The sequence below is a fragment of the Erithacus rubecula genome, assembly GCF_903797595.1.
Source record: "Erithacus rubecula genome assembly, chromosome: 14".
Taxonomy (NCBI): Eukaryota; Metazoa; Chordata; class Aves; order Passeriformes; family Muscicapidae; genus Erithacus; species Erithacus rubecula.
This window is the reverse complement of record NC_136666.1, coordinates 15,828,411-15,854,944: the sequence shown is the minus strand read 5'-3', so window position 1 is coordinate 15,854,944 and position 26,534 is coordinate 15,828,411. Positions and strand designations below refer to the sequence as shown.

The 26,534-nt window shown below is 41.5% G+C and overlaps 1 protein-coding gene across 3 annotated transcripts in view; it reads left to right on the top strand.

Annotated features, from left to right (window-relative positions):
• Positions 1-4,140: 4,140 nt before the first annotated feature.
• The window catches only part of THSD4 (thrombospondin type 1 domain containing 4), a 204,362-nt gene continuing 181,968 nt past the window's right edge, over positions 4,141-26,534 (top strand). Inside the window, exons 1-3 of one of the 3 annotated variants that reach the window (XM_079318470.1) lie at positions 4,141-4,347; positions 4,614-4,941; positions 23,897-24,004. In XM_079318470.1, the coding sequence (XP_079174596.1) occupies positions 23,976-24,004 (29 nt within the window). In that variant the 5' untranslated portion in view covers positions 4,141-4,347; positions 4,614-4,941; positions 23,897-23,975. Of the gene's footprint in view, positions 4,567-4,613; positions 4,942-23,896; positions 24,005-26,534 lie in introns of all 3 variants that reach the window. The other 2 variants (XM_079318468.1, XM_079318469.1) reach the window with 2 other exon arrangements.

The following is a 26,534-nucleotide window of genomic DNA, read 5'->3' as shown; positions in this document are numbered from 1 at the left end:
TGTGACCAAAGAGAGATACTTGGTATGGAGGAGGGAGGGGCAAGTCCTTCTTTTGTTTGGCTAGAAAGTCAACTTGTCCTGCTGTGCTGTTGTGAAGTTTTCCTTAAGAAGGAGGCAGTGGTACCAGAGACCCGAGCAGCTGCAGGTCCCAAGGAGCTGTCATTCCTGGAACTTGCCCTCACATGCAAAGTACAATAAGATTAAAACAGACATGTTCTCCCATTCTGTAATATGACTTATTAATTCAAGAGCTTTTATGCATCTCTGCTGTTCTTAGGCAAAGATCTGACAGGAACTGTTGATCTAGCACTGGGGAAAGGCATGGATGAGGACATAAACCAAGCTTTTCTGAACACAGTTTGAGTGTAAGATACAAAACACTGCTGCAGGATACCTAAGCTGCAACTGAATTAGCTACTAGTATTTTCCTTTGGTGACATGTACTCCTTCTACTAAGCACTCCTGCTTAAAAAGTAACAGATCAAGGGGTGAAGAGAAAACTTGTAAATCTACCATCTTTCTTTTTTTTCTGTTTGTTTTTGGGTTTTGCAACAGTGATATTTTTTCCCAAAGATCTTTAACGCTTGTATAAAATGCACTTTCCAAAGCTTAACTGTGCCACTGACCTATGCTGGACATGTTGCAAATTGGACATTGTCTTCTGTATACTAGGCTGCAGATTTCTAACTCTTTGCAGTGTTGATGCCTGCTCTCATAAAGAGAAGGAAATGAAGCAGAAAGATCCCACTGCGACAATTAGTGGCTCACAGAGAAGTATTGAAACAAATAATAAGTGGCTGAAACAATTCAAGGGAGGGAAACTCTATCTTCCTACTCTACCACAATCTAATCTTATTTCTCAGATTCTCTCTTTCCTTATCCCAATGGGATTTTCACACACTTTCATTTCCACTGTTAGTGTGAAATAGTTCTTTGTGACCATCAAGCAGCAGTTGAGTCCCTCAGTGCTCTTTACTCTCTCGTCTGTTGCCAGTCTTATCATTTTATGCTGTACCCTTGTCTGAATTTTTGAAGTAGCACTAATGTCTTGTTCCCAAGCTGCTGTAACACAAAGAATTTTAATGAAACTAATTGAAATAGATTCCTCCTCTTTCACTGAGGCAGCTAGCCAAAGAACTGGCTCAAGGGCAGAGAAGTCTTTCAACTTTGGAAGTAAAAATACTCCAGTACCCCTTGCATCTCAAAGGGGAATCTTTGCAACTTGCTGGGTGAGTGGTGCTGGTGGCTATCCCTGTCCTCACTCAAGGAGATGAGCTGTGACTGAATCACCATGTGCTGAAGAGATGCTCAAGAGGGTTAATTCACGTGGCTCTGTGTAGATGTGGCTCTCTGATGAATGGTTCAGTGGTGGGCTTGGCAGTGATGGGTTTACAGTTGGGAGTGGATGATCTTAGAGGTATTTTCCAACCTTAATGATTCTATGATTTCTGTTCTACACTCAGATCTTTCTTTGCTTGATGAATTCATACCTCCCTCATAAGCAGTGTTTTCTGCAGCATCTTTTGCTAGCAAATTAATGCTTTAAACAATCATTTCCTTTGTGAGTTACTGCAATTACATTTAATCTCCTAGTGAATGCTGCTTTCTTTCAAACATTTATGTTTTGCCCTCTATTTAAAAGAATGATGCCATTTCACATTCCCCTTGATGTCCATTTCTTACAAGAAAGCAGCAAATAACCTGAGTTATTTACAAATAACATAAGTTAAACCTGAGTGGTTTTCATCAGATAGTCACGTTTGTTTAGTGAGAGCATGAAAGATCTTGGATAACATTTCAGTACAGAGAGGGGACTTGTAACTCTGCAGTTGTTCAGAACAAATTGAGTGTCAGCTGTCTGCTGCACAGATAAGGTATGGGAAGGATTGCTCCTCGCCCCCTCAGCAGCAGGACAACTTCCTCCTGCCCTGCTGGGAAAACACGAGGCACCATGTTCTGAGCAGTTCAGCAGCAGCAAGGGGAGGAGGAGACGCCAGGATGACAGACAGGACTCTGCATCAGCTCTTGGGAGGGAGCCATCACTCCAAAACTCAAACAGCGAGCAAGAGGGAACTTAGGGAAATTAAAGGAAAGGCAGCAAAAGATACAGGGAGGGAAAACAGTAACAAGTGTATGTTCCTTGGCTTTTCAAAAGCCCTCCTCTTGGTCTCTGCTTTAATGTATTCTTCTGATACTGGCTGTGCCCAGTTGAACAGCCTTTGGCACCTCCAGAGTGTAATACTGTTCAGCTGCCCTTAATTTAGAGCAAGTCTTCCTCCCTGAGGGCTGATAAAATTTGCTGGCTAATTTTCAGACTGACACAGGTTAAGTAATCTTTACCCAATATCAGGAGTTAGGAACTGTATCAAGCAGAGCATTCCTATCATGCAAACTAAGTACAGTAACTAATTAATTAATACCTTAGTACTTAGGTCTTTGCTCTTGAAAAGAGCTGCTGTCTGTAGTCCATCTGGCTGCAGTTGTGTCTCTCTCTGAATCAAACAGTAGTCATGCAATTGGCAGAGTAAGTGAAGCAGAATGTGTACTCTGGGCAGAGATTAGAACTAAAACACTGTAACGTGCCAGAGCTAGTCTTGCTCACATGCTACCTGGTTTAGCAATTAGTCACTTATTTATGTACTTCATTAGATCATAGTCAGAGCAGCGCAGCATTTGCTTTCTGAGATGGTCTGCCATGGCCAAAAGGCTTCAGTCTAGGTTCTGAAGCACAGGTAAAGCTCTGCCTGATAACAAACCACCTCATAACTCAGGAGGGACTGGCAGAATTCTTTCTAGACTACATCTGTTGTTTCCAAACCCATTTTCTTCCTACAAATGAGACCTCTTGGAGGTAGCATAGCTACCCTTCTCTTAAGGGTTATAATGCAGCTTTTATTTGCATGTGAGAAATCGTTACCATACAGCTGTGTACAGCTGTCTATTTGCAACCAAGATTTGCCATGATGCCTACAAGGCATCTGAAACTTCTTGGGAGTATTGTGCTGTGGCAATTGCCTGGTGAACACACAGGGAAAAAAGTAGGTTTTCTGCAGCGGATCTTTTGCATAGAGCCTATATCTATATATGAACTTGGGAATGGAGAACGTTGTTTATGTGCAATGAATAGCACAGTCAACACATCATCTTTTACTTTTTTTTGTCTGGGTTCAAGTGTAATGAAGTCTAAAATGCTGGCAGGAAAAAACAACCTGTTTTGCTGTGCTTTAAAATAAATACATTCACCTGGCTGGGCAAGTTCCAGCATAATAATAATAATTTTGTGGGTTTTGTAAAGCATAAAACTAAATGTTGCAATGAACTGTTGCCAGTGACTATCTGGTTCTAAGGTTTAGAGCTCATGCTGGACACTTTATTGCTCTTTTCAGTGAAAATGCCCTTAGGGATCTTAGGTCCAGTACAGTTAATATAAAGCAGGAACGGAGACACAATTCCAGAGTTTTTCCTCAGACACTAAGTCAAAAGTTACCAAGAGAAGACAGATCCTCCTCATGGTTGCTTATCGGTGGTGTGCTTTTTACAGTGCCAGCGTATCACTGTTACTGGCTCAGTTTCAGATCTCAGACGTTTAAGCAAACACTGTCAGAAGCACGTATTACTTTCTAGATGTCAGTATTTTTTCTGGAAGCTGATGGTCTTTCACCCAACCAGTGAGTTGGGGGATGACAGTTGTCTCTCGCGTTTTCTTGTAGTGTCCGAGGGCAGTGTGGGGTGCAATAGTACCCTCGTCTCCAAGAGCGAAGGGCTGGGAGAGCCGAAAAAGGCCGGAGTGCGATGTTCCCGTTAGCCGGCTCCGGCCGCGCAGAACGGCTGCGTTCGCACCTGCCCGGCCGCTCCTGCAGAGGAGGCTGCGCGGCCGGCCCGGGGCAGCGCACGGGTGGGCACCTGCGCTCCCGGGCGGCGGGGGATCCGCGGGCAGCCCCCCGGCAGATCCCTCCGCCTTTCCCCCCGCACGTCCGCGCAGCGGCGGCGCTGGACGGTGCGGTGCTCTGCGCCCCCGTCCCGCAGGCTTCCCCGCGGGACATCGCCGCCGGCCCGCCGGGGGAAGGAGGGAAGGAGGGAGGGAGCGCGGGCCGGCGGCGCGGCCGGCAGGTGGCAGCAGCCGGCGCGCGGCTCCTGCGCGGGCGGCGGGCGGGAGCGAGGGGAGAGGGGAGAGGCTGTGCCTGAGCCCCGGAGCCGCCGGGAACCTGCTCGGGTCCTGCGGGGCTCCGGCATTCCCGGCCGAGGGCGCGCCGCCTCCCATGCGCCGGGGGCCGCGCGGCTCTCAGCCCTCTCGCCCCCGAGAGCGCCTGGTCGCGGGGCGCCCGGACGGGACGCCGGCGCGGAGCGGTGAGGCCGGGCCCGGGAGCGGGGGCGCGCCAGGTGGGCGGCGGGCGCCGTGCGGGGGCGGGCAGTGCCGCGGCGGAGCCCAGGGCCGCGCCGGGGGCTGCTCCGCGCCGGGGGTGCGCCCGGAGCCGCGGCCCGCGGGCTCTCGCTCTGCCCCGGCTGCGGGAGCGCCTTCGGCTCCGCTCCGCTCCGCGGGACTCTTGCGCCGCGTGTTTTGGCTGTGTAAGTAGCCATTTCAAAGCTGCTCTCCTCGCACGCTTGGTTTCCAGGAGCTGCATCCAGAGGCAGCCTAAGGAGCTGCTTCGTTTTGCCTCGGTGTCCCACCACAAGCCGTGGCTGCACGTAGCCTGAGCCGAATCCAGCAGTTTCTACGGGAGAGGGAAAGAAGCGGATAGCTCGCCTCAGGGAGAATGCGTGTTGCAATTGTTCTTGCTTCGGGCCAGATCTTTTGGACTAACTAAGCACAGCGTGCAGAGCATGAACCGTGTTTGGCGTTCGGTGTTTCTCTTCACGCTTTCCTGCCTCTGGCTTTGTTACCATCTCTCCCTTAATTCTACCAACACTCGAGCTGTTTGTACTCAGTTGTCAGGCTAAGGGGTATGTGCTATAGAGGAGAACATTGAAATACCTTTTCTTCTCCAGCTGTGGCTTTACATTTCTGCAACTGTCATCAGTATGTCCACACTTGTGTGTTTTATAGCTCTTGACACACTTGACATTAATTCATCAAAATAATTTTTTTTCCCAGATTCTATATACATGAACAGTTTAGAGAGGCTGACAGCAGGATGTTCCACAGGTTACTGTGTTGTGTGGAAAAATGACTATCTTTTGCTTCTTTTAATTTTTGTGCCTGATACTGTATGGACCTTATAAAATGAATATTGCTTGGGTTTTGCTCACTATCTCTGTGCCATTTCAGAGCTGTGTTCTTTCATTATCTGTCTAGCTCAGCTATTTATTTCAGGTTAAAAAACTCTTAGCTTTTTAGTCACCTTTATTCTGTATCTCTGCCAGTGTAATTTCTCTTTTCTATATTTTTTTTTCATGTTTTTTTTTAATCGAGGCATCAGCAAAACTGAGCTATATGCAAGATTTCAATACAACAGGGTTATATAAGGGCATGATGATGTCTGCTAGCAGAGATGACAAATAATTTGGTGCATCAAAATCCTGAATAGCCATCAAAAGTAATAGAAATATTTGTAACTTTATGTGTCACCTGTTGATAAATCAATGTAATTTATTTTTTTTAATCAGAAACCACTGTCTAGGGCACTAGTGGTTAGTAGTTCAATACATGGGTATAAGGCTATGGATTAAACAGTTGCCTGATGAGCTCTGAATATTCTGTCAGTCTGCTGGGCATGTTTTTCCTGCCTTCTGTGGCAAGAGCAGGAACTGAAAATAGTCCAAATCTGTCTGTTTATTGCTGTTTGTGGAACTGCCAATGTACTCTTAGAAAGCTGATCTACCAAACTGTAGTTTGCCAACTTGGACTTCTTTCTGGTGCAAACTTAGTAGTAATCTACTGGCTGATGTGAGTTTCACCTATTCAGTTTCAACAGGGGTTTAAAATGAAACTGGATACTGCTGAAATTCATTAGACACCTGTAATTCTTGGTGCTTTCTTTGCCATCACCAGGGAACTCCATTTCTAGAGAATTTAGTAGGAGAATGGAGTTAAGTAGACTAGGAAGAGAGACTGCCTTTCAACAAGAAAGTGCTGCAAAGTAAGCATTTTTAGCCAAGTTAGAAATATGAGGCCAGCTGGTGTGCATTGTCATAGGGAGTCCTTCAAAGTGAGTATAGGTAGGAAATAAAGATTATTTATAATAATTTTGCCCTGAACATAACTTACCAGGTTTTATCTTGGAGCAGGACTAACCCCAGGTCTTGCTGATAATGATTTTAATCTGAAAAAGCTCCATTGTAATTGAATAAACAATTTGATTCCTGACTTACTCTCGGAAACACTTAGAAGTATTGTATGCTGCAAGATTTCTGTCTTTCTGCATTTCATACAGCAGGCTCCTTCAGAGCCCCAGCAGGTTTAATTGTAGAAAATTAATTAGGTTGCTCCCAGGCAGTAATGAGTTTTATGATCTCAGTACAAAATCTTTGATTTTGCTGTAGAACAAACTGAGCAACTGTGCTAGAAATGTGCATTAAATGAAGGCTGAAAGCAAAACAAGAAAGTAGGATCATCTTGAACACTCATATTGGCCTCAATGTGAGGTTCTGTGCAGACAGTGACAGCAGAAAAGCTGGATTTCCACACTGCAGTCTCAGTTCTCTGTGATGTGACATCAGATGTGTGAATTCAGACTGTTCACAGTGGCAGTTGTAGTAAAAACAGAGGTGAAGTGCTGGCCAGGCACTTAGTGGTACTTGGGATTTTCTTTTTTACTTGAAAATCAGGTTTATCATCTACAGTGAAGTGCAGTCATTGCAGACACTTCTGTAGGCTTTAAATTCTGTATGAGAGAAGTAAGGTTTGGTGGTTAAGCACTTAAAAAACCCAAGGAGCTCCAAAGTCAACCATGCATAAGCAATTTTGGCTGTGTCCCCTGTAGTGTTGTATTATCATAACAAGCTTCAGGTTTGGAAGGTTGTTATTTTTTGCAAGTAGGAAAAAAAAGTAAAGGAAAACTTACTGTGTCAAACCAACTTCTTAAAGAGTTTGGACCTTCATAACACCCCTTTTACCACAAAGTTGATAGGAAAAGCATTTTGTAACTCTTAATTGTGCTTCCTGTGGTGACAGTGCTGGCTGAAGAACAGATTCTGTAGCAGGTCTTGTTCCCTTGAGTAGACACATATACAGTTCAGTTATTAGTTCTTTTGTTTTCAGACAGCAGCTCTACCTGATCTAAATGCAGTTTGGACTATGACTTGGGTAATTGTAAAGCTAATTAAGTTATGAATATATGTGGTTCAATATGTGACCAATGAACATAGTTGCCTTGTTAGTAGGGTAACTGTTTTGCATTGCAATAGCTTCATTTTTGTTCAGGATATAGTTAGTACTTTACACTAGATAATTCTGTTCATGTACATTAGATTTTTAGGAAGAATGCATGGTTTAGTACTTCATTTGGAAGATTAATTAGAGGGATGTTAAGCAGATATTAAAAAAAGATTCATTAACAGGAATGATCTGTTGGACTTGATTTTGCCTCATATCTATATGTATAAAGGAAGCAGAGCTGAGACCATGTGCTTTAGTGTTGCCTGATTATTTCTTGTTAATTCTTGTTCTTTGTGTTAATGACAATAACAGATTCAAATTCTGTAATTTAAACCAACTCAGTTTTCTCCTCCTGGAATGTTCTGTCCCACCCACTTTTCTCTAGGGGACTTGAGTGTCATGTCACACATCAAATTTGTGTAACCCCTGCAGGGTTATGGCATTCCCAGAGATGGGTCAGCATTCATAATTTTGGTTGCTGCTAAACAGTCAGCACTTGTCAACACCATGTACAGACATCTGTTACATATTTCTTAAATGGTGGTACCAAGTATTACATGTGGGGCTTCTCCACAGAAGCTGTCCTTGCACTAGAAATGCAGATAAGATCTCAGTCCAGTGCTTGTGAGGGCAAGTAGCCTGGTGGGCTGCTGAGGTGAGGGATGTGTGAGTTCCTGGAATGTGGGCTTCTGCTTTCAGCACTCCCATTGGCTGCTCTCTGCTGCTCAGCTTGCTTTATCTCTGAACTAGGTATGATAATTACAGGATGTTGGTCAACTGTTCAATTTCCTGACGATAGTTTATATGCTAAGATGCTAAAAAAAAAAAAAAAAAAATTTGAATAAAAACTATTTATTGTATGTGAATTAACTCAAATTATATAGTATGTGTTTCATAGGTTTATTACTGTTTTTCTCTAAATCACAGCTTAAGGTCTTGATTGTTGGCTATTTCACATCAGTCCTGTGCTGCTGCTACTACTTGGCATCCCACTTCAGTATTTATTTTGGTCCTGGTTTTGGAATTTCCCTTCACAGGAAGATTCCAGGCTCCTTATATGGAAAAAATTTATTTTAAAAATTTACTCTTTCCATCAGTTCTGTAGATTTTTTTTCAGTAAATGCAAGAGCCACTATCTCTTTTATTTAAAGCTCTGGTCTAAGAGCCAGTAAAGTCTAGAAAAGGTTATCAGCAAATTCAGTGTCTTTCAGATCAGACCACTCCTACATGATGTGCTCTTGTCCTTGGAAAGCAAGACCACTGGTTTCAGCCATGAGTTTCCAGTGTTTTCCTTGACAGTACAAGAGTTAGTAACTTGTTCTTTAACTTAACAAGTTATACTTGTGCTATAGTTGATTCCAGGAATGAGAGCCTTTGGAAGACTCTCTGGGTACCAAAAAAATATTTAACTTACAGGATTTGGTAGATAAAATTCATCCATTTGCAAAGGAGCCACTTGTTTGTAACTGTGATCCTTTATTCCCCTTCCTAAAAGACTGCTTTAAACTCATGAGTTATATATAGCCATATGTGATTAAGTGTAGAGAGAAATACAGAAAGCTACCCTTTTTTGAATATTATTTTTGTTGATTTGACTTCACTTACTTGAGCTTTTTTCCTAAACCCAAGCTTCTTAAAATACTAACATTAATAAAAGAATAGTCCCTTTTAGTAAATCCAAGAGATAACTGCTGTGACAACAGAAGTTCCAATTTCTGAACTTTAAACTTCTGAACTTTTTTAAACTGGGTTGTATTGACCTTTTCTTGTATCAAAATGAAGTTTAGCAGAGAAACCTGTTAGTGAGCATAATCTCCCAGTTTGTCTCTGTTGATGGCCAAGCAGGGCTGATGTGGCACCTTGGAGCTGGCTTGCCCAAGAGGTGGAGCAAGGTCTGTCCTTTAGGACTGCATGGCCAGGTGAGACAAGGGAGCAGGAGGAGAAGGTTTCCCAAAGTGAAGTGTTTGTTGGGAGCCTGAGGATGGAGCTGTCTGTAATGCTGATAGAAGTACTGTGGTTTCCTGCTTGCTTCCTTCTATGTGAGTCATGATATCCGAGTTGGAATGTGTTTTCTTTGCTCTGGTTTTGGGAAAAGGATGGATAAAGAAGCCCTTTTTAAAAGCCCTTCTTCATGAAACCTGCCTCTTGGTGAAAAACATCTGTTGTGCTTGGCCTTGCTGGGTCAGCACTTGGATATGTGTGAGCATGGATACTATTCCCCCAGGAGAAAAACATCACTTGGATACTTGAATATTGTATGACTAAAATCTGTAATTCTGAATCAGGCGGATTCCCCTGATACTGCCTTTGGATTAGCTGCAGAGAAGTGCATGGAAGGACAAACCTATCTTTAAATGGCAAATTCAGCAAAACTATTACACTAATCTGAGAGTAAATGTTGACTTGGAAAGTATTCAGATATCCCAGATTTTTTTTCACAATAAAGGTGCTTGCTGTAGTCCTGACTTGGTAACATCAAATCATTAGTTAGCTGTGCATTATACTTGTATTTTCATTTGGTTATTTTTATCTAAAACATGTAGTTTCTACGAAAGTAAAAAAAAAAAAAAAAAAAAAAAAAAAGAAATATTTTTGCTTATCAGATTGGCAAAGAGAAGCAAGAGCCTGTCCAATCCCACCCTGCATAATAACAATAAAATGTCATCCCATGACACAAGCTGCCCAAAAGAGTGATAAATTGTATGGAATGGATGCAATTACTTAATCTGGCAGAAATGAAAGCTCTGTCTCATTTTCTTGTAGTTCTGTGGAGCTGCATTCACCAGAGAAGTGACTGGGAAATAGTGGGCAAGCCTCCTTGCAGGTTTGCAGGGGCTCTATGTGGAATTGAATCACTTTACTATACCAGCATATGAATAAGGATTTGAAAGAATAGAGTGGGTTAACCATTAACTGTTAGCATTGTTTAGTTTTGTTGGCCCAGGAAATACTGTTCATGTGTTGAAACACAGGGGTTAAAGCAGGATGTCAATTTTGATTATTTTGTAGTGATAAACAGCCTTTAAAAATGTAATTTCTTATAATCCTTTTCTATTTCAGACATATCTTATACTCAGTAATACATATTGCACACTAATAAGATTGTCTCTTTTTTCTTTCTTTTTTACTGTCCCTCTCCAGTTCAGAGATGTGTTCAGATGAAGGCAATTTGAGTACTTTTGTTTCTTCCCATAGGAATGTTTACAGTGTTGCAGGATCAGATTTATTACTTTGGCGCTCACAATGCTACTGTAATGAATCAGTTGTCATAAAGCTGTGCCTTCTGCCTGTATTTGTTGCTGGCAAATTCATCACACTATGGCTGAATGCAGAGTGATAGTTGTGAGCATGTTCCAAATTTAAATAATAATAATAACTAAGAATTATTTTAAACAAGAAAAGATCCTTATGCAATTTTGAATCGTGGGGGCATGAAAGGGCTAAAATATCTTTGCTGCTTTCATACTGTTAAAATTGGACAGAAACTGTAATTTTCTGATTTCTTTTGAACCCTAGTGCTTGTGATTTGGTTGTGATTGTTTCTGCTGCTTTGAAATTGGAAGGGGGGGGAAAAACTGTTTCCAAATGTATCTTCCCAGCATTTGAATATTCAGAAAGGTGGAGCTTGTTTCTGCTTTTTGTTTTGCTGTTTTCTTAAAGTTATCTTAGAAGGACTTTTCCAAACTCTGGGCTTTGTGAAATGCCTGTTTCCTCAGAGCATACAGATATGTTAAAGCAGGGAGCACAGTGTGAAGCAGTGCCCAGAGTGATTCCATTTGAGTTGCATTCCTTTCAGCAGGTTTTCACCTATCTCCAACAGTGAGTACTGAAGTACAAGATTAAAAGTCACTATATAAGACTGTCTGACTTTAAGCAGTTTGTGCAACAGCAATAGACTGATCTAAAAAAACCCAAAAGCCCAAAAGACAGCATATGAAATTTGGTCATCCTTGTTTTAAAGATCACCCTCCTTACTCTGGCATACAGATTATACAAAGCAGCAAATGAAGTCCACAGTGTTGGAGGAGTTACTTGGTTTCCTTTGCCAGTGTTTTGTAATAGGCTATTCTTGTTGTCATGCAGATTCAAGAAGTCTCACACCCACATTTTAAGTCCCCATTTTTTGGTTTGCAGACTCATGGGAAGCACCAAGTGACGTCAGGTGAGGGTCAGTGTGTTGTAATAACCTGCCCTCAAGCACAAATAAGTTCAGGCCCTACTGCCAAGAGATGACCTTTGATTTCTTTTTACCTGATGCAATAAGGGGCCTATTCACTTTGCTTAGGCCCAATCCTAGCCACTTGAATAGATTTTCTTGAGCAGGAATGGTTATGAAAGTCCCCAAACTTGGTATAATGGTGGCAGAGATTTCTGGATTGTAGATGACTTTGATACACTGAATTAGATTTGGCTGTTATTGTGGTCAGGAGAGAGAAGTGACTTCATTGTGACTTGCACAGCTGCCAACTCTGAAACTACCACTATGAAGTAGAGTTTCTAAACTGCATCTGATTAATAGAGATAGTGAGCAAAGATGAGTATGTGTTAAAACTTTGTTATATACAGACAGAAAATCATACATTAATCTGAAATGTTAGTGACTAGATACAGCAAAAATGCTGGATGTGCTGTCAGTGAGTGAGCCTGTGTCATGGTAGTCACACTCCCCCCTCTTGGTATCCTCCTAATCTGGGTCTGTTTTTAAACTGTGAGGAACAGGCTCTCACTGAACTCAGTATAATAGTTTTGCTGAAGCTACTGTGTTGCAAGTATGTTCAGGGTATCTTATAAATAAAGTAGTGTATGGCAAAATGGGGAGGCAGGATAGTGTCACTTCTTTATTATGTGGTGATTAACTGTACTGATGGTTTCCATCACTTTGTTAAACAGGGGTTTTCTTTAATCTATCCTTTTCTGCACACCCATGAAGGAATTATAGGGAAGTATGGTATTTCTTACTGTTTTTTCTCTTCAGCCCTTCTGGCTTTTGCAGGTATAAAAGTGGGTACTTGTTGCATTAGCTCTGGTGAATGACTTTTCAAGTAGCCAAATTTCAGTTCTTTCAAAATCAGATTACAATCATTTCTTCCTCCTACTCTCTAGGCAAACCTCAATTGGAAGCAGTATCGAGTTTACTTAGGCTGAAAAAAACTTAGGCTGAAAAAAACTCAAGACTAGAACCTGACCTGGAAAGGATGACTGGAAGTCAAAAGGGCATCTTCCTGACTTGTTTAGGCTTTTTGAATAATGCTACTGGCAAGGGTGACAAGGGCTGTTGGTGATTCTGCAAGGTTGAATCTTTTATCTGTGAACCATAAACTCATTCTTCACAGGCCACTGGATGGCATCTTTCAAACTATAAATTTCCTAATAGGGAGATTTTAATCTACAGCTGGTGAAAGGTTTCAACTTCCCTGCTCAGTGAATTTCATAAGATTCCTTGAAGTTATGGTTATCTTTGTGTGTTTGTGTCAAGGACTGGTATCTCCTGTAGGAGTGTAACAGTTCATGCAGTTTACATTAAATGGACTGAAATACTAACTGTCATCTAGACCACCAGAGCACATGAGGCACAGCAGCAAGACAAGATTTGTAGGTTGTCTAAAATCCCTTTCAAGCTGACAGGATAAGAATAAACAGCTCCCTCTCCCAGCACTTAAAGGATCTTGCAGTTCAGCTTTAAAATGCAGGAGGCTGAAGGGTCCATCGTATGGAGGTATGATTGATACAAGCATTAGAGTATTTCTGGAACCTGAACCAAATAAGGACTTCAGGAAAATTATATTCAATAGCATCAGTCTTGGGTTAGAATTGAAAGTGTAAATTGTTTCTGGGTTTCTGAACATAGGGATTTTACATTTCTTGTGCTGTCACTAATCACATTGAATCTTAATTTCTCTTCCTTGAAAAGACACGATAGCGTTGATTGTCATCTCTACTAATTACAATTTAGTAACTTAGTGTTTTCCCTTTTTTTTCCATTAACATCATCTTCCCATAAAAAAGAGATGCACCTATGCAAATGTAACCCTTAAAGTGGTAAAGGCTTGGCAACACAATTTGGATCTGATGCTACTATCTTGGTTGCCAGTCCAGTTTTGGAATGGAACTGTTTGTAAGATTCTATATATATCAAGCCCAGCACATAAACATATTGAATGTCTATGTTGTTGTGCTGGAGACCTCTTCTAAATTTTATTGTGGATGAAATCTAAACAGACCTCTGTGAAACAGTTCTTTAATGTGTTCTCCGAGTTATCCCTGTATTTAATTGCATGCAGAATTAAATATTTGCAAAAAATTTACAAGATAACTTACTGCCATTCTTCCAGCTGGTTGTCAGAGATCCATTGATAGCTTTTTGTTTCATGTTGGGTTGAGTTCCCTGGTATTCTATTTCAAAATTATGAAAAAAATACTTAATTTCACAGTTCTCTTGCATGATTTCTCATTAGATTTATTATTCATCGTGATGTAGAAACATAAAAGGAAACAATAAATCTTCAAATTCTGTTGTTGCATTTCTGTACCAGTATGTGGGGAGCCTCACATCAGAGAGAATTTTAATCAGAAATAAATTAGAATATCATCAATCTTGTAGTATTATTTAATAACAAAATAATTTAGGCAATCTTGCACAACTCATTCATTTCAAGATGTTTCAGGAGCCTACACTCTGAAATGCACAATGAAGATGTGTAAGCTACACTGTGAACTGTTTTTCTGTCCATGATATAGCAATTTTCTGTACTTCCTCTTAAAAAATAAAGTGTCTAAGTCCTGCTATTAGGTATATGACATTTCCTTGATGTGAACAGTTGATTTTTTATGCTTTATTGAGCAAAGGCATGTTCAGCACTTACCAGGATGCCTTAATAATCTCAGCACTGTTATTTTGGACATATGTAATTTATTTTTCAGTGGTCCCTAAAATATATTCCCACACTGGTACCTGAGAAGTTGTACATCCTTGTGTCTGGCTTCTGGTCAGTTGAAGGGAAGAGGACTTCCATCATGTTTAGAGTCTATTGTGAAAGCCTTGGTCACTTTTTCTTGGACATTTATTAGTACAAAATGTGTGTCAGTGGGTACCTGTAATGTTTATCCTTCCAGTTTTTGGGGATATTGAAATGTATGTCAAAACATTTGTCCTTGAAAACTTGTGTAGAAAAGGATTTGATGAGATATTTTGGGATATGTGCCCACATAAATCTCCATTAGAGAAAGTACAGGAACCAGTTGTCTGCAGTGCAGCCCTGCACTGAAACACTGGGACAGACATTGGACTACCAAAACATTGATCCTTTGCTGTCAAACTGCAGGAGAGAGAGACCTGTTGGGTTGTGGCCTGGCATATCCATTTATAAATGTGTTTTATTTCTAAGTATATGGACTAATAAACTGACAGGGAATTGCCTTATTTTTATCTGTACTAACAAATAGGTTTGGGTTGGGTTTGTTTGGGGTTTTTTTTCCTATTTGTTCTTCCGTGTCAAAGACCCATTCAGTCTTGGAATGCCAACCTTTCTTCAGAATGCTTCACACAAGGCAACAGAGAGCTGTATAACAGGCAGGGAAATCTCTGGAGTTCCTCAGAAATGGTTTTTATCCCATTTAGAGTTTAGTACATCAAGAATAATGCTACAGAAGCCCTTGGAGTCACTGTAGCTGAAGTTTGAAATTGAATCCCAAGGATATTCTGCTAATTTCAGTAGGATGACTGTTTGTATTTATAGATACGTGTTCCAGTTAGTAACTGTTCCTCTGCGTGGAGTTTAACTTTAGAAAATTAAACATCTCTGATGATGATAGTGGGTATGAATAGCTACCCAGAAGAGAAATACCTAGTCATTCTTGACAAGTCTGTTTTCCCTGGTAACTGGAAGATGCAAAGTGATCTCTTCCAAGGACTAAGAAGGTTTAGCTTAGCCATTAGAGGTTTGCTAACAAGTTTAAAAGTAGTTTGGTTTGACTTTTGCAGTGTCCCTGTACTGAAACACTTCCATCCCTGTCTGCTGTGGATAATAAAGGAATATTCCTGGAAAGCATTGTTATTTGGAAGTGTTACTTATACAGAGAGAGGGTTCCTGTGGATACTCCAAATAAAATATTTCAGAATAAGCAAACGAAGATTACAGGTCCACATCTTATACAGTCCTCCATGTTTTGTTCTGACACTGGTACCACAACACCTCAGAAATCATGCTAAAAGAACAGAAGGAACTTTTACAAAGTTAATATTTTGAGATTGTATGTACTCAGGTAATAGCTTGATGGAGGCAAATTTTTTTAAATTAAAAAAAAATTATGAGGACTTTGATGTATTTAAGCCTTCCTCTACTGCTTAATTTCTTCCTTAGGAAATCAATGAAGTTCAGGGTTTTTGTATTAGAAATATTTCTATGAGTTCATAGAGGAATTGCTGGCTCCTTTTACTATCCTGTTGTTGTGAATCAGCTCTAATTTATGGAAAAGGTGATTTGCATCAATTTTTCTATTTGTGTTGGAGCAATGCAGGGAGTTACCTGTGATAGGTTAATGACACATACATCTATTTACCAGTAAATGAAATTTCTTTCAGAGTACATTAGCCACAGGAGCATTCATTCTTCACCTATAAATGATGTTGAATGTTGCCTAATACTGAGAAAATACTAATACTAACTAATACTAATGCCTAATACTTTTCAAATTATTCTCTGAGGCACAGCTTCCTATATTTTGTCCTTTCTTTTACTACATGGAGGATACTGATGCTTAGGCATGTATTTACATTGTTTCTTGAGCACCATTCTCATGGGAAGCAATTTAAAAAATGAAAAAAACCCCCAACTTTTGTCTGCCAGACAGACATTCTTATTAAACAGATGAGTGAAAATCATGTTTCCTTTTTGCAAAAGGAAGGTGTCTTCTAACTTCACAATAATTATGTAATATACATGATTTTTACATAATGAGAGGGGTGTGTCCCAGCTGCATTACTAAGAAATAGCTGATTATACTCTTGAAATATGTTGTGTTTTACTTTCCTTGTACATGTGCCTTCAATTAGCTTTGCTGAAATATTTGTTTTCTATGACCTTTTTTAAACAGGGTGTGTTACAACTCTGAGTGAGGCTGGTGGGTCCTTGGTTTTCATGCAAAAGACAGTAGGTCCTCAGAACCACCAGCTAAATGCTTTTGGGAGCCTGTGTTTTGAAGACAGACTAGGAAAAGCTTCTAACTTTCAGCATTTATTCAATTCTAGAAATGGCCTTCATTAACCAAGTCCTGAAAAGAGCATAAGAAAAGTTAATCTTCTTTTGACATATTTACAGGTAAAGAAATTAATATGGCTGACAGAGGCTCTAAGGGATTTCTGTTATTCCTAGTTGTTCTGAAATGCAGTTATATGCCTTGCAATATCAGTATCATTAAGACTGCTACTAAATAAATAGATTTGTATACTGACATTTCCTTTATAATCTTTCTTCAGTTATTTTCATCCAGGATATTCTACCTACAAGTCACAGCAGACAGTTTTACTTAAGTTTCCACAAAATGAAGTGGGTCTCAGTACATGAGCCAAATCTAAAGCACCACTCCACCTACTTACACTTGGTAGAAAAGTATATAGGACAGGAACTTGTTGAAAGGAAATTTGTGCTGTTATTGCTCATTTTATAGGCAAGACAGTCAATGTTCAATCACAGCAGTGTTCACACAGATTTGTTTCTCTTGTTTGTCATAGCAATGAGAGATTCACCTATTTTGTATCAATGCTTATAGAGATTTCAGGTATTTCTACCTGGCTTTTTAAGGCTGTTCAGTGTTATTTCCATATCTTTCTACATCAGTAATCAGATAAGTGTTGATCAGGATTATGGAATAGTTTAGGAAGATTGTGTCATAAAAAGGATTTTGTAACATGTAATCTCCCTTCCTCTTGTATGTTCAGTCCCTTCTGTATCCTTGGTTTAGGAAATTCAGATTGCAGCAAAAAAGTTCTTTACAAGGAAAGGATAATTTATTAAAATACATGAAATGTCTTTTGTCAGAAGAGGTAATGATTTCTAACATGTAGAGCTGTGATAAGCAGCACCTTTCATGGTTTTCAAATGCTGAACCTGCTAGAACATTTCAGTTCTCTGGGGTCATTAAGTGTGGAACAGGGAGTTCTTAATGGTCGTGTGTGCAATGAGTGTTAGTGGATCTGTGGGCAGAGGGAGAATTCAGCCACATTTCCACAGCACTAGTGGAATATACAGTCAAACATTGAGTAAGGTCTTTTATAGGGAAACAGAGCTGCTCAGTCTCTGCACACTTGTCTTACATAAGGTCTTTCCAGTTTGTTCTGTGCTGGTTATCCAGAACAGCTGTGACAAGAGTTGAAATTCCTTAAACCGATGGATGATGATGAGCTGGTATAAAGAGTCCTACAGTACCTCTTTAGACAGAGGAGGGAAGGTAAAAAAACAACCACCAAGTGGTTGCTAAGCACAGTTTTAAAACTAGTTCCAGGGTTTTGGCCAAAATTGCACAGCCTACCACTTTGAAATCTTGAAATGAACTTAAGATAAGTTTGCAATTGTTTCCACGCACTTGCTTTGTCAATTTGGAGAGTGATATGATCTGTTTGGTGATTCATTTGATGTTTTACATAATTGTGCCCCGGGAGTGCCCGATCCTCCTTCCCCGCCCGGCCTCGGGTGAGTCAGCGAGCCCCGAGCCGGAGCGGCCGCGGGGCCGCGCCTGGCGCGCAGTCGGGTACGGCTGTGCGGAGCTGGGGCACGGCTGTGCGGAGCTGGGGCACGGCTGTGCAGAGCTGGGGCACGGCTGTCAGAGCCCGGGCACGGCCGTGCAGAGCTGGGGCACGGCTGTGCAGAGCCCGGGCACGGCTGTGCAGAGCTGGGGCACGGCCGTGCAGAGCTGGGGCACGGCCGTGCGGAGCTGGGGCACGGCTGTGCAGAGCTGGGGCACGGCTGTGCAGAGCTGGGGCACGGCTGTGCAGAGCTCGGGCACGGCTGTCAGAGCCCGGGCACGGCTGTCAGAGCCCGGGCACGGCTGTGCAGAGCTGGGGCACGGCTGTGCAGAGCTGGGGCACGGCTGTGCAGAGCCCGGGCACGGCTGTGCAGAGCCCGGGCACGGCTGTGCGGAGCTGGGGCACGGCTGTGCAGAGCTGGGGCACGGCTGTGCGGAGCCCGGGCACGGCTGTGCAGAGCTGGGGCACGGCTGTGCGGAGCTGGGGTACGGCTGTGCAGAGCCCGGGCACGGCTGTGCAGAGCTGGGGCACGGCTGTCAGAGCTGGGGCACGGCTGTCAGAGCTGGGGCACGGCTGTGCGGAGCCCGGGCACGGCTGTGCAGAGCTGGGGCACGGCTGTGCGGAGCCCGGGCACGGCTGTGCAGAGCTGGGGCACGGCTGTGCGGAGCTGGGGCACGGCTGTGCGGAGCTGGGGCACGGCTGTGCGGAGCCCGGGCACGGCTGTGCGGAGCCCGGGCACGGCTGTGCGGAGCCCGGGCACGGCTGTGCGGAGCTGGGGCACGGCTGTGCGGAGCTCGGGCACGGCTGTCAGAGCCCGGGCACGGCTGTGCGGAGCTCGGGCACGGCTGTCAGAGCCCGGGCATGGCTGTGCAGAGCTGGGGCACGGCTGTGCGGAGCTGGGGCACGGCTGTGCGGAGCTGGGGCACGGCTGTGCGGAGCTGGGGCACGGCTGTGCGGAGCCCGGGCACGGCTGTGCAGAGCTGGGGCACGGCTGTGCGGAGCTGGGGCACGGCTGTGCAGAGCTCGGGCACGGCTGTGCGGAGCTGGGGCACGGCTGTGCGGAGCTCGGGGGATGCTGCGGTTTGTGCAGCACACTGACCCGACTCCCCACGGGTGAGAATTTAGGCAAAGAAATGAAAACTGGATCCTGATCGAGCCTACACTGGAGACAGGCACTGAGCTTTCTTGGACTGCAGTAGTTCTGGGCACACCCAGAAGGAGAACCTGGAAGTTCTCAAAGCATTTCAAATAAAACAGAAAGGTACCTGCAGGGTTAGGTGGAGTAACTTGCCTTTTTTGTTTTAATAAAATGTTTTCTCCATGTAAGTATCAGAACTTTTCATCAGATCTAATGCTAGATTTCTCTTTTATGCTGCTTTCAGAGACAAATGTATGTTTTAATGTAGTTAATGAATATTTGAAGAGATTAAAACTCTGGTGGGTAGGTGTCAACAGCTGCAGTTCAAGCTGTTGGATGTGTGCACAAATTATGTAGCTAGATAAACCTGGCAAACTGTGAGTGCTTTATCAAAGTCTTGCAAATGTAGTGAAATTTGGATGCATTCCAAAGGACTTGCACTGAACATGATTTAATAGATTTGAACAACTAAACCAACAGATACACTATACTGTATGAATGCACAAGGCAACAGATTCAAAGGCAGTCTTAAAGGGAGTAATATTCTCTTTAAAGTACTTCTAGATATTCTTTTTTTGTGATTCCTTCCCACCCCCCCCAAATGCCAACCAACCAACCAAGCAAGAAAGAAAAAAACAAACAGAAACCCTAAACCAAACCAAAAAACAACAACAACAAAACCCCCGCAAACAACCCTTCCCCCCCCCCGCCAAAAAAAACCCAAAAACCCACAAAAAACCAACAGGTAACCTTTTTCTATCAGTGGAAACAGGACTTTGGAACCTGCTTCAAATTGCCATTGTCAGTAGCTGGCAAGATACATAACGTCACCAAAAAGATAAATAGTGAAGGAAATTGAAGTTGGCTTCATATGTATATGTAAGTCACCAAGGTAGAATAGGCTAAAAGCTCAGAGCACTTCTGAACTTGGTTGAGTTAGTGTGTATTTCTACATGATGAATCTCACATTCCTGTTGTGAGTTGAAATAAGGGTCTGGGATTGTTCAAGTAGGTACTGTACACATGCACATGTTCAGGATTTCTGCTACAGTTAATACATAGATGCAGATGGATGTATGTGCCTTGACAGGACTTACAAGAAGTATAGCTTGATGCTAAAATGACACAGGAATTCATGGAAGTGAAATACCATCCACTCACAATATACAAAGGGTACAGTCACATGAAAGGCCCATGTGAGTAGTCCCATGATAATTAAGAGGTTAGGATAACATTGGCTTTCTGCAAAATTTCAAACCTCTTAGTAGGAAGACGTGTCTTGAAGTTAATTAGCTGAAGGGTAGCTCCTACCTCTGACTTCCCAGAAGAACTTTCTTCCTCTTTTCTTACCTTTCTGTATCAGTGGTATCTATCCAGATAATTCTGTATATTGTCATTTAACTCTTTGAGAAATCCTTTTTGTCCTTATCAGCAAATTTCAGTGATTTCCTATAGATTAGGCAATAATAGATGCCTATTAGATGCCTATTAGATTAGGATTTTTACTGCCATTATCCATCCCCACCCCTTTTTGAAATCTCCATTACAAATCAGTATTTTTATTTTCTAATGTTGTGAGAAAGGGTCTGGATAAATGTCAGTAAATGCCAAGTTAAGGGATGGTTATGATTGGCAGGGTAGCTGCAGAGATGGCAGCAGCTTTGGAAGGTGTTACAACCACTCACCTGCAGTGTGAAAGGGGAGGAGACTTTAAGTAGGATCCTTTAATCATTTCTGTGACCCAATGCACATTTTATTATATGCAATGAAACACCTTTCCCTTTGATTGTTATCCTGTGCTTCTGGACAGGTTTCTATTTTATTCTACCCTGTGAGGTGGGTTGGTTAGTTTAGTTGATTTGTTTTCTGGGAGGGGTGTGTTTTTGTTTTTTTTTCCTCCACCTGGTTTCACAAATCAATCTTATTTTCATCCAGCTTAGAAGTGAAATAGGAAACACTGCTGAAAAATCAAATGTTTTAATTCAGTGGAGAAAGTCTTGCTGACTCTGTGAGGTAGAAGAGTGTGGGTTGTTCCAGTTTAAAAATTAATATCTATTCTGCTGTAAGCAGTGTTACTAGAGAGTTTTTTGCTATAAAGGTCTGTAGTGCTTTTCTGCCCCTTCTGGGAAGGCAATTTGACTTTTACAATGCAAGACTTATTGAGCACAAGTACACCTCATCAGGCTTTTGAAAGTTTCCCTGCCAAATTCATGTTATTCAATCCCAGTGTTAACTGTGTAGCCATTTCAGTGTTCATTTTGCCCTGGATCTTCTGGAGGGAAAATGATTGTCACATTTGCACATTTTCATATCAAAGACACCACTGCCAAAATGACATGCCTTTCAGTAGGCTGTAAGCACCTGAGCTCTTAAATAATCTGGAAAACAAGCAATTAAAGTCACTTAAATATTTAGCAGTTTTTACACTATGTGCTAGAAATGATGCTTTAAAAGAAATGCATCTATGAGTTGTGGTAAGAGGTGTTCTGAAAAAGGCATTGAAATGCAGTTGAAAGTAGAGTTAGTAACACAGCCTGCCATTGACAATGAAGATACAAGTGAACTGAAAAAAATTGAAAACATATGCATGGGCTTTAGGCACTGTTTTTAAGAACAGTCTCCAGAAAGACTCAGGGTCATCCTCTTGTTTCTTTGCAAAACCAGTTCTCTCATATTATCTTTCCTGTTTTTCAAATGAAGTGCAGTTTATAGAAGGGATTAGTGGAGTGTACATTGCTTTTTTAGTGTTTTTGTATCCTGTAGCAGTGTTCTTTTGAGACTGTGTCACTCCATACAAGGTTGTTGGATGAAAAGATTGTTGTGGAGTGAAAAATATGAAAGTGAATAGATCTGGAAAAAACCCCAGACGACAAGAACTTGAAACCATGTTGGTTACAATCCATGTTACAGGCAGAGTCTCCATCTTCAATAAATGATACAAACAATTATTGCCTCAATATGCCAGGTAATTAAGAGTCAGGTTGTAGTCAGAGAGACATTTGTTTCCTTCTCAGTTCAGAATTAGAAAGTCCTGTGGGGATCTGTCTAAATGTCTGCTGGTGGTGCTGGATGTGTGGACTTCCCTCATGTTTAAAGGAATGCAGCTTTTATTGCATGTGCTAAAATCTCAAACGGTGTGAACTGTTGCAGGAGATCCAGACTAAAAATCTGTTTTCAGAAATACTTCCCATCTTATAACAAGCCAATTTTACAGTGTTAAGTAGTGAAAACAGTGAATAAGTGTCAGAAAACATCTTAGATCTACTGACAGCTGTGGAACTGCAGGAGAGGATGAAGTTTAGCTCAGCCTTTGTGCTTTTTTCCTATGGACTAACTCAAAACTGTTCCATACAGAACTTTGGTCGTGATACTTTCCCAAGTACTCAACTATTAATGCCTTCCATTTAAAAGACTAAGCAATCAAATAATTAATCAATTGTGCAATTCTCTTTTGAAGGTATTACAAGTATTTTGGGTTTTCCTAAACCAAATTTGTTGTTTGATTTTTAGGAGAGGTTGGGGAATATTTAATCTGTCTAGTTACCTGCAAACAATCTGCATTTTCCTAGCAGCAGGATCTGTACTTCATTTAACTGCACATTTCTTACTTTCTTGTCAGTCCTGTCCCATTCTAGGCAGTTTTCAATTATCTGGCTGGCTGACAGAAATTGAGAGCTCTTTATCTGTGAACAGCAATGTTCTCTTGTTTCTCTTCATTCCACTGCATTTCAACATGTAACCACTTGTAAAGGGAAAGATACAGACAGTGGTTGACACAGTTTTGAAATGTATGGATTTAGGTTCAGTTTTAAGGGTGATTTTTTCCTCTTTTCCTCCCTTCTTGCCAGTCTCCCACCAGCCCTTCTGATTTATGCTGTGTTTCCTTACTGCAAGGATCTCTTTCCTGCCTGAAATCCAGGTGCATTTTAGATGCCCAATATATGATTACAAATTTACTAAAATAAGAACTTCCCATATGTCTGAACATTTGATATTATTTGCAAATAAATGAAAGTGTGCTTGGGTAATCCTCCCAAGGGCTGGTAGGGTTTCTATGTATTCACAGTAGTTGTGATGCACTGATAGTACTTAGAAATAAAGATCAGTGAAATTTGTATCCAGAATGCTTTTTAACTCCAGATTTCCTCCTTAACTGTGGGCAAGGCATTTAACTTTATTGTGGGTAAGTTTTCCATCCATACTAGAGGAAACAAGGCTGCTCTTCAGGTTTTTTCTGCAAACTGTATAAGCCCTCACAGAGTAATCCTTGCATTTCTCACAAAATGCAGAGTACATTAATAATATTACTGTACATTAGAAGTTGGCAACCCAGTCTCAGTTCTATGAATTTTATTAACACAAGACTTTAAATGAGGTTGCTTGCTTTATTGTTACACAAGTGACATACCAGGAATGTGCATTAAAAAGGCAAGTAAGTCTAACATCAGATTTGCCTTCCTTGGAATCAAAGCAAGATTTTGCATCCCATAGAATTTCTGCAGAACATATTGGTAATATTTAAATCCTATTGCAAAAAAAAATGGTGTGCATACAGTTTATTCCTGTAACATACACTGCATATTCATCTTGAATTGCTTTAAAGTCCCAAGAATTGAAGTAGAGATGACTAGTGTAGGTCTGTATGCAGTTTTATACATATCCTGAAAGCAGTGTTAATTGTTTTTCTCCTTTCTTTTTGTAGGATTTGTGTGTGATTGTCATTGTGCTGTACCACAGTGAAGAGGTATTTTTCACTTCAAGATATCTTACATTAAAAGATCATGGTAGACAGTTTAATAGTTTCCTTAAGGTAAGTGATGCAATAAAACATTTAAAATCTTATTTAATATGCTCTTAACACACTGCAGTAAATTTCAATTTGGTGGTCTCTTGCTCTGCTGTTAAAAGTGTCTGTATCATAGGAGGGTAAATAGAAATCTTGTCCACAGACCAAGCACTGAAGTATATGCATACCAGACATAGCATTCTTTGGTGATAGTGAGAAAAGAAAGTTCTCAGTGTTTGTTCATGCTTAGAGCATCTGTTAGTGTGTGCCAGTGTGATGGTCTGTATTGCTGGAAAGTTCCTATGTTTTTTTATGAGGCTGTGCAATTACAGTCACCGGGCCCAAATTGCTGATTTACATGTTTTAGTACCTGTGCTGCAATTCATTCACAGATTTCTCTTATGCATTCCTGAAACAGTTTGCCAGTGGGCAAACATAGGAAAGACCTTTCAAACAGATTTCCTAACAAAGGAAACATTGATCTGTTTCTAAGCTGGTCTGTCCGGTTCTGTCCTGTCCTTGGGCGAGCAGATTCAGAGCAGAGAGGCAGCCCTGATGCCACACAAACACAGGCCAGCTGCTGCACAGCACAGCTGAGTGCTCTTTCTTTGAGATGCAGTTACTGTAACACCTCTGCTCCAGCCCTGCTTCTCCTGAGTTTGGCACATCAATATTTGAATTGCAATTTTGGCACCCTCCTAATATGTCAGGGCAGATTGTCCATCAGAATGGATCTGTCACACATTACTGACACTACCAGTCTTATTTTTCCAGTTGAAAGAGGAGCTGCATAGCTACTCTCAAGCTGCCCCAGACTTGGGCTGTTCAGCAGATTTGGGAGGAAGTTGGGAATTTGAGACAAGAGCCATACTTCATTAGTCAGTACTGATCACCTGTATCTGAACAATCCACACTTGGCCATAATATTCCTCCATAACATGCAGCTGCTAAGGGACAGCAACATGTGAGAGATCTGCTTTGCTACTCTCTAGGTTCATGCATGCAGAGCTAACACTGACTAAGAAGAACTCTGAGAGATGCTCCTAGATGAGGTGTTAAATTGCAAAATTTGTCATGCTCCTCCTAGAGTAGACCTAATACTGCTTTGCTTTGTGCTTGTAGAAGAAAGTGAGACAGTTTGAGGTCTAACTTAAGAGTGCCTTAACTGTCAGAGCAGGGGCTACACCAGCAAGGTTCTTAGAGGCCTGAGTTACACAGCCATCAATCAGCTGCAATTGATACCTCACCTGTTCAGATGTATTTGAAAAGTTCTGCCTTATTTTGAAAAGCACTTGTTCTCTTTAGCTTTTCTGCACTGTGAGAATACCTGAACCAAACCCACTGAAACTGGAGAAGCTATTTTTGTAGCTTGGGAGGCTTAAAGGTAGTCACGCATGACAAATAAAAAAGCCTAGTCCAGAGAAGTTAGCCAAGCAAGCTGCTGAGGGAAATAACATTTAAAAAATTCAATTGCCACACACTGATTTGGAGCCAGGGGTTTACCTCAGGATAGCTTAACTATTCCTGGCAAATTTCCTATGTGTTTGAAATAGTAGCTTGATACCATTGTTTCTGACAGATCCAACTGCAGATACAGAAGCAAATTTAAAATATATCTTTATTGTCCTTGAGCCACTTACATACATACAGATGGTGATTGCAGTGCAGCCTCCTTAAGGAATGGTCAGGAAAAGCCTGGCACGGAGTAATCACACTTAGACTAAAAGTTTGCATTTTAGAACTGAAAACTTTAATCTGGTAAGTAATTTGCTTTGAAGATTACAGTTCTCATTCAGCTCAGAGCTCACAACCTTGTGCATGATTTCAGAAGAATTTACACATGGAAATTTGTAGATTGTCATACTGATCAGAAAAATCCTGTCCTGTTGAGGATGAAAGCATTCATTTCCTTGTGGAAAGTCTGAACTTTCTTTCACATGCTCTGAGGGATTATAGGGAGCAGAAGCCATAAGGGAGCAAGGGTGGGTAGGAAGATTCTGAGAAGGAAGTTAAATATAATTTGCAGAGGATGTTGGCTGGGCCTGTCAGACACTCCTCTCCACTTACTTAGATGCTTGTCATTTTTCATTGAGAATAGTTGGGATAACTCAAGCACTTAGAAGAGAGATAGGCAGGTGAGCTGAAGACAGACTTGATATTGTAATTTTGCAGTTTGGAATCTGACTTCTATTTCTGCCTTTGATTTCAGGTATGATTTGCAAATCAGTTTATTCTTTTGTGCCTTTGGCTTCCATGTACCACTGTGTGATTGGGCCCTGCTCTGAACTGCATGTTTTGACTCCTGTGATTTCTTTATAGCATCTTACACTGGCTCTGATTTCAGCCACCTCCTCTGTATTTTGTTTTATCACAAATGATAGCTTTGTTAAATACCAGACTTCCTTCTAACACACTTTTTAAAGGGCTTATTTTTATTTTTCCTAAATTGATATGGCAGTAAAGAACTAATGACATTTTCTAACCTTTAACTGCTTTATTTTTTTGATAGAGGGGGGCATAGATAGTGAGATGATGATAGGCCATGTGCAATCAG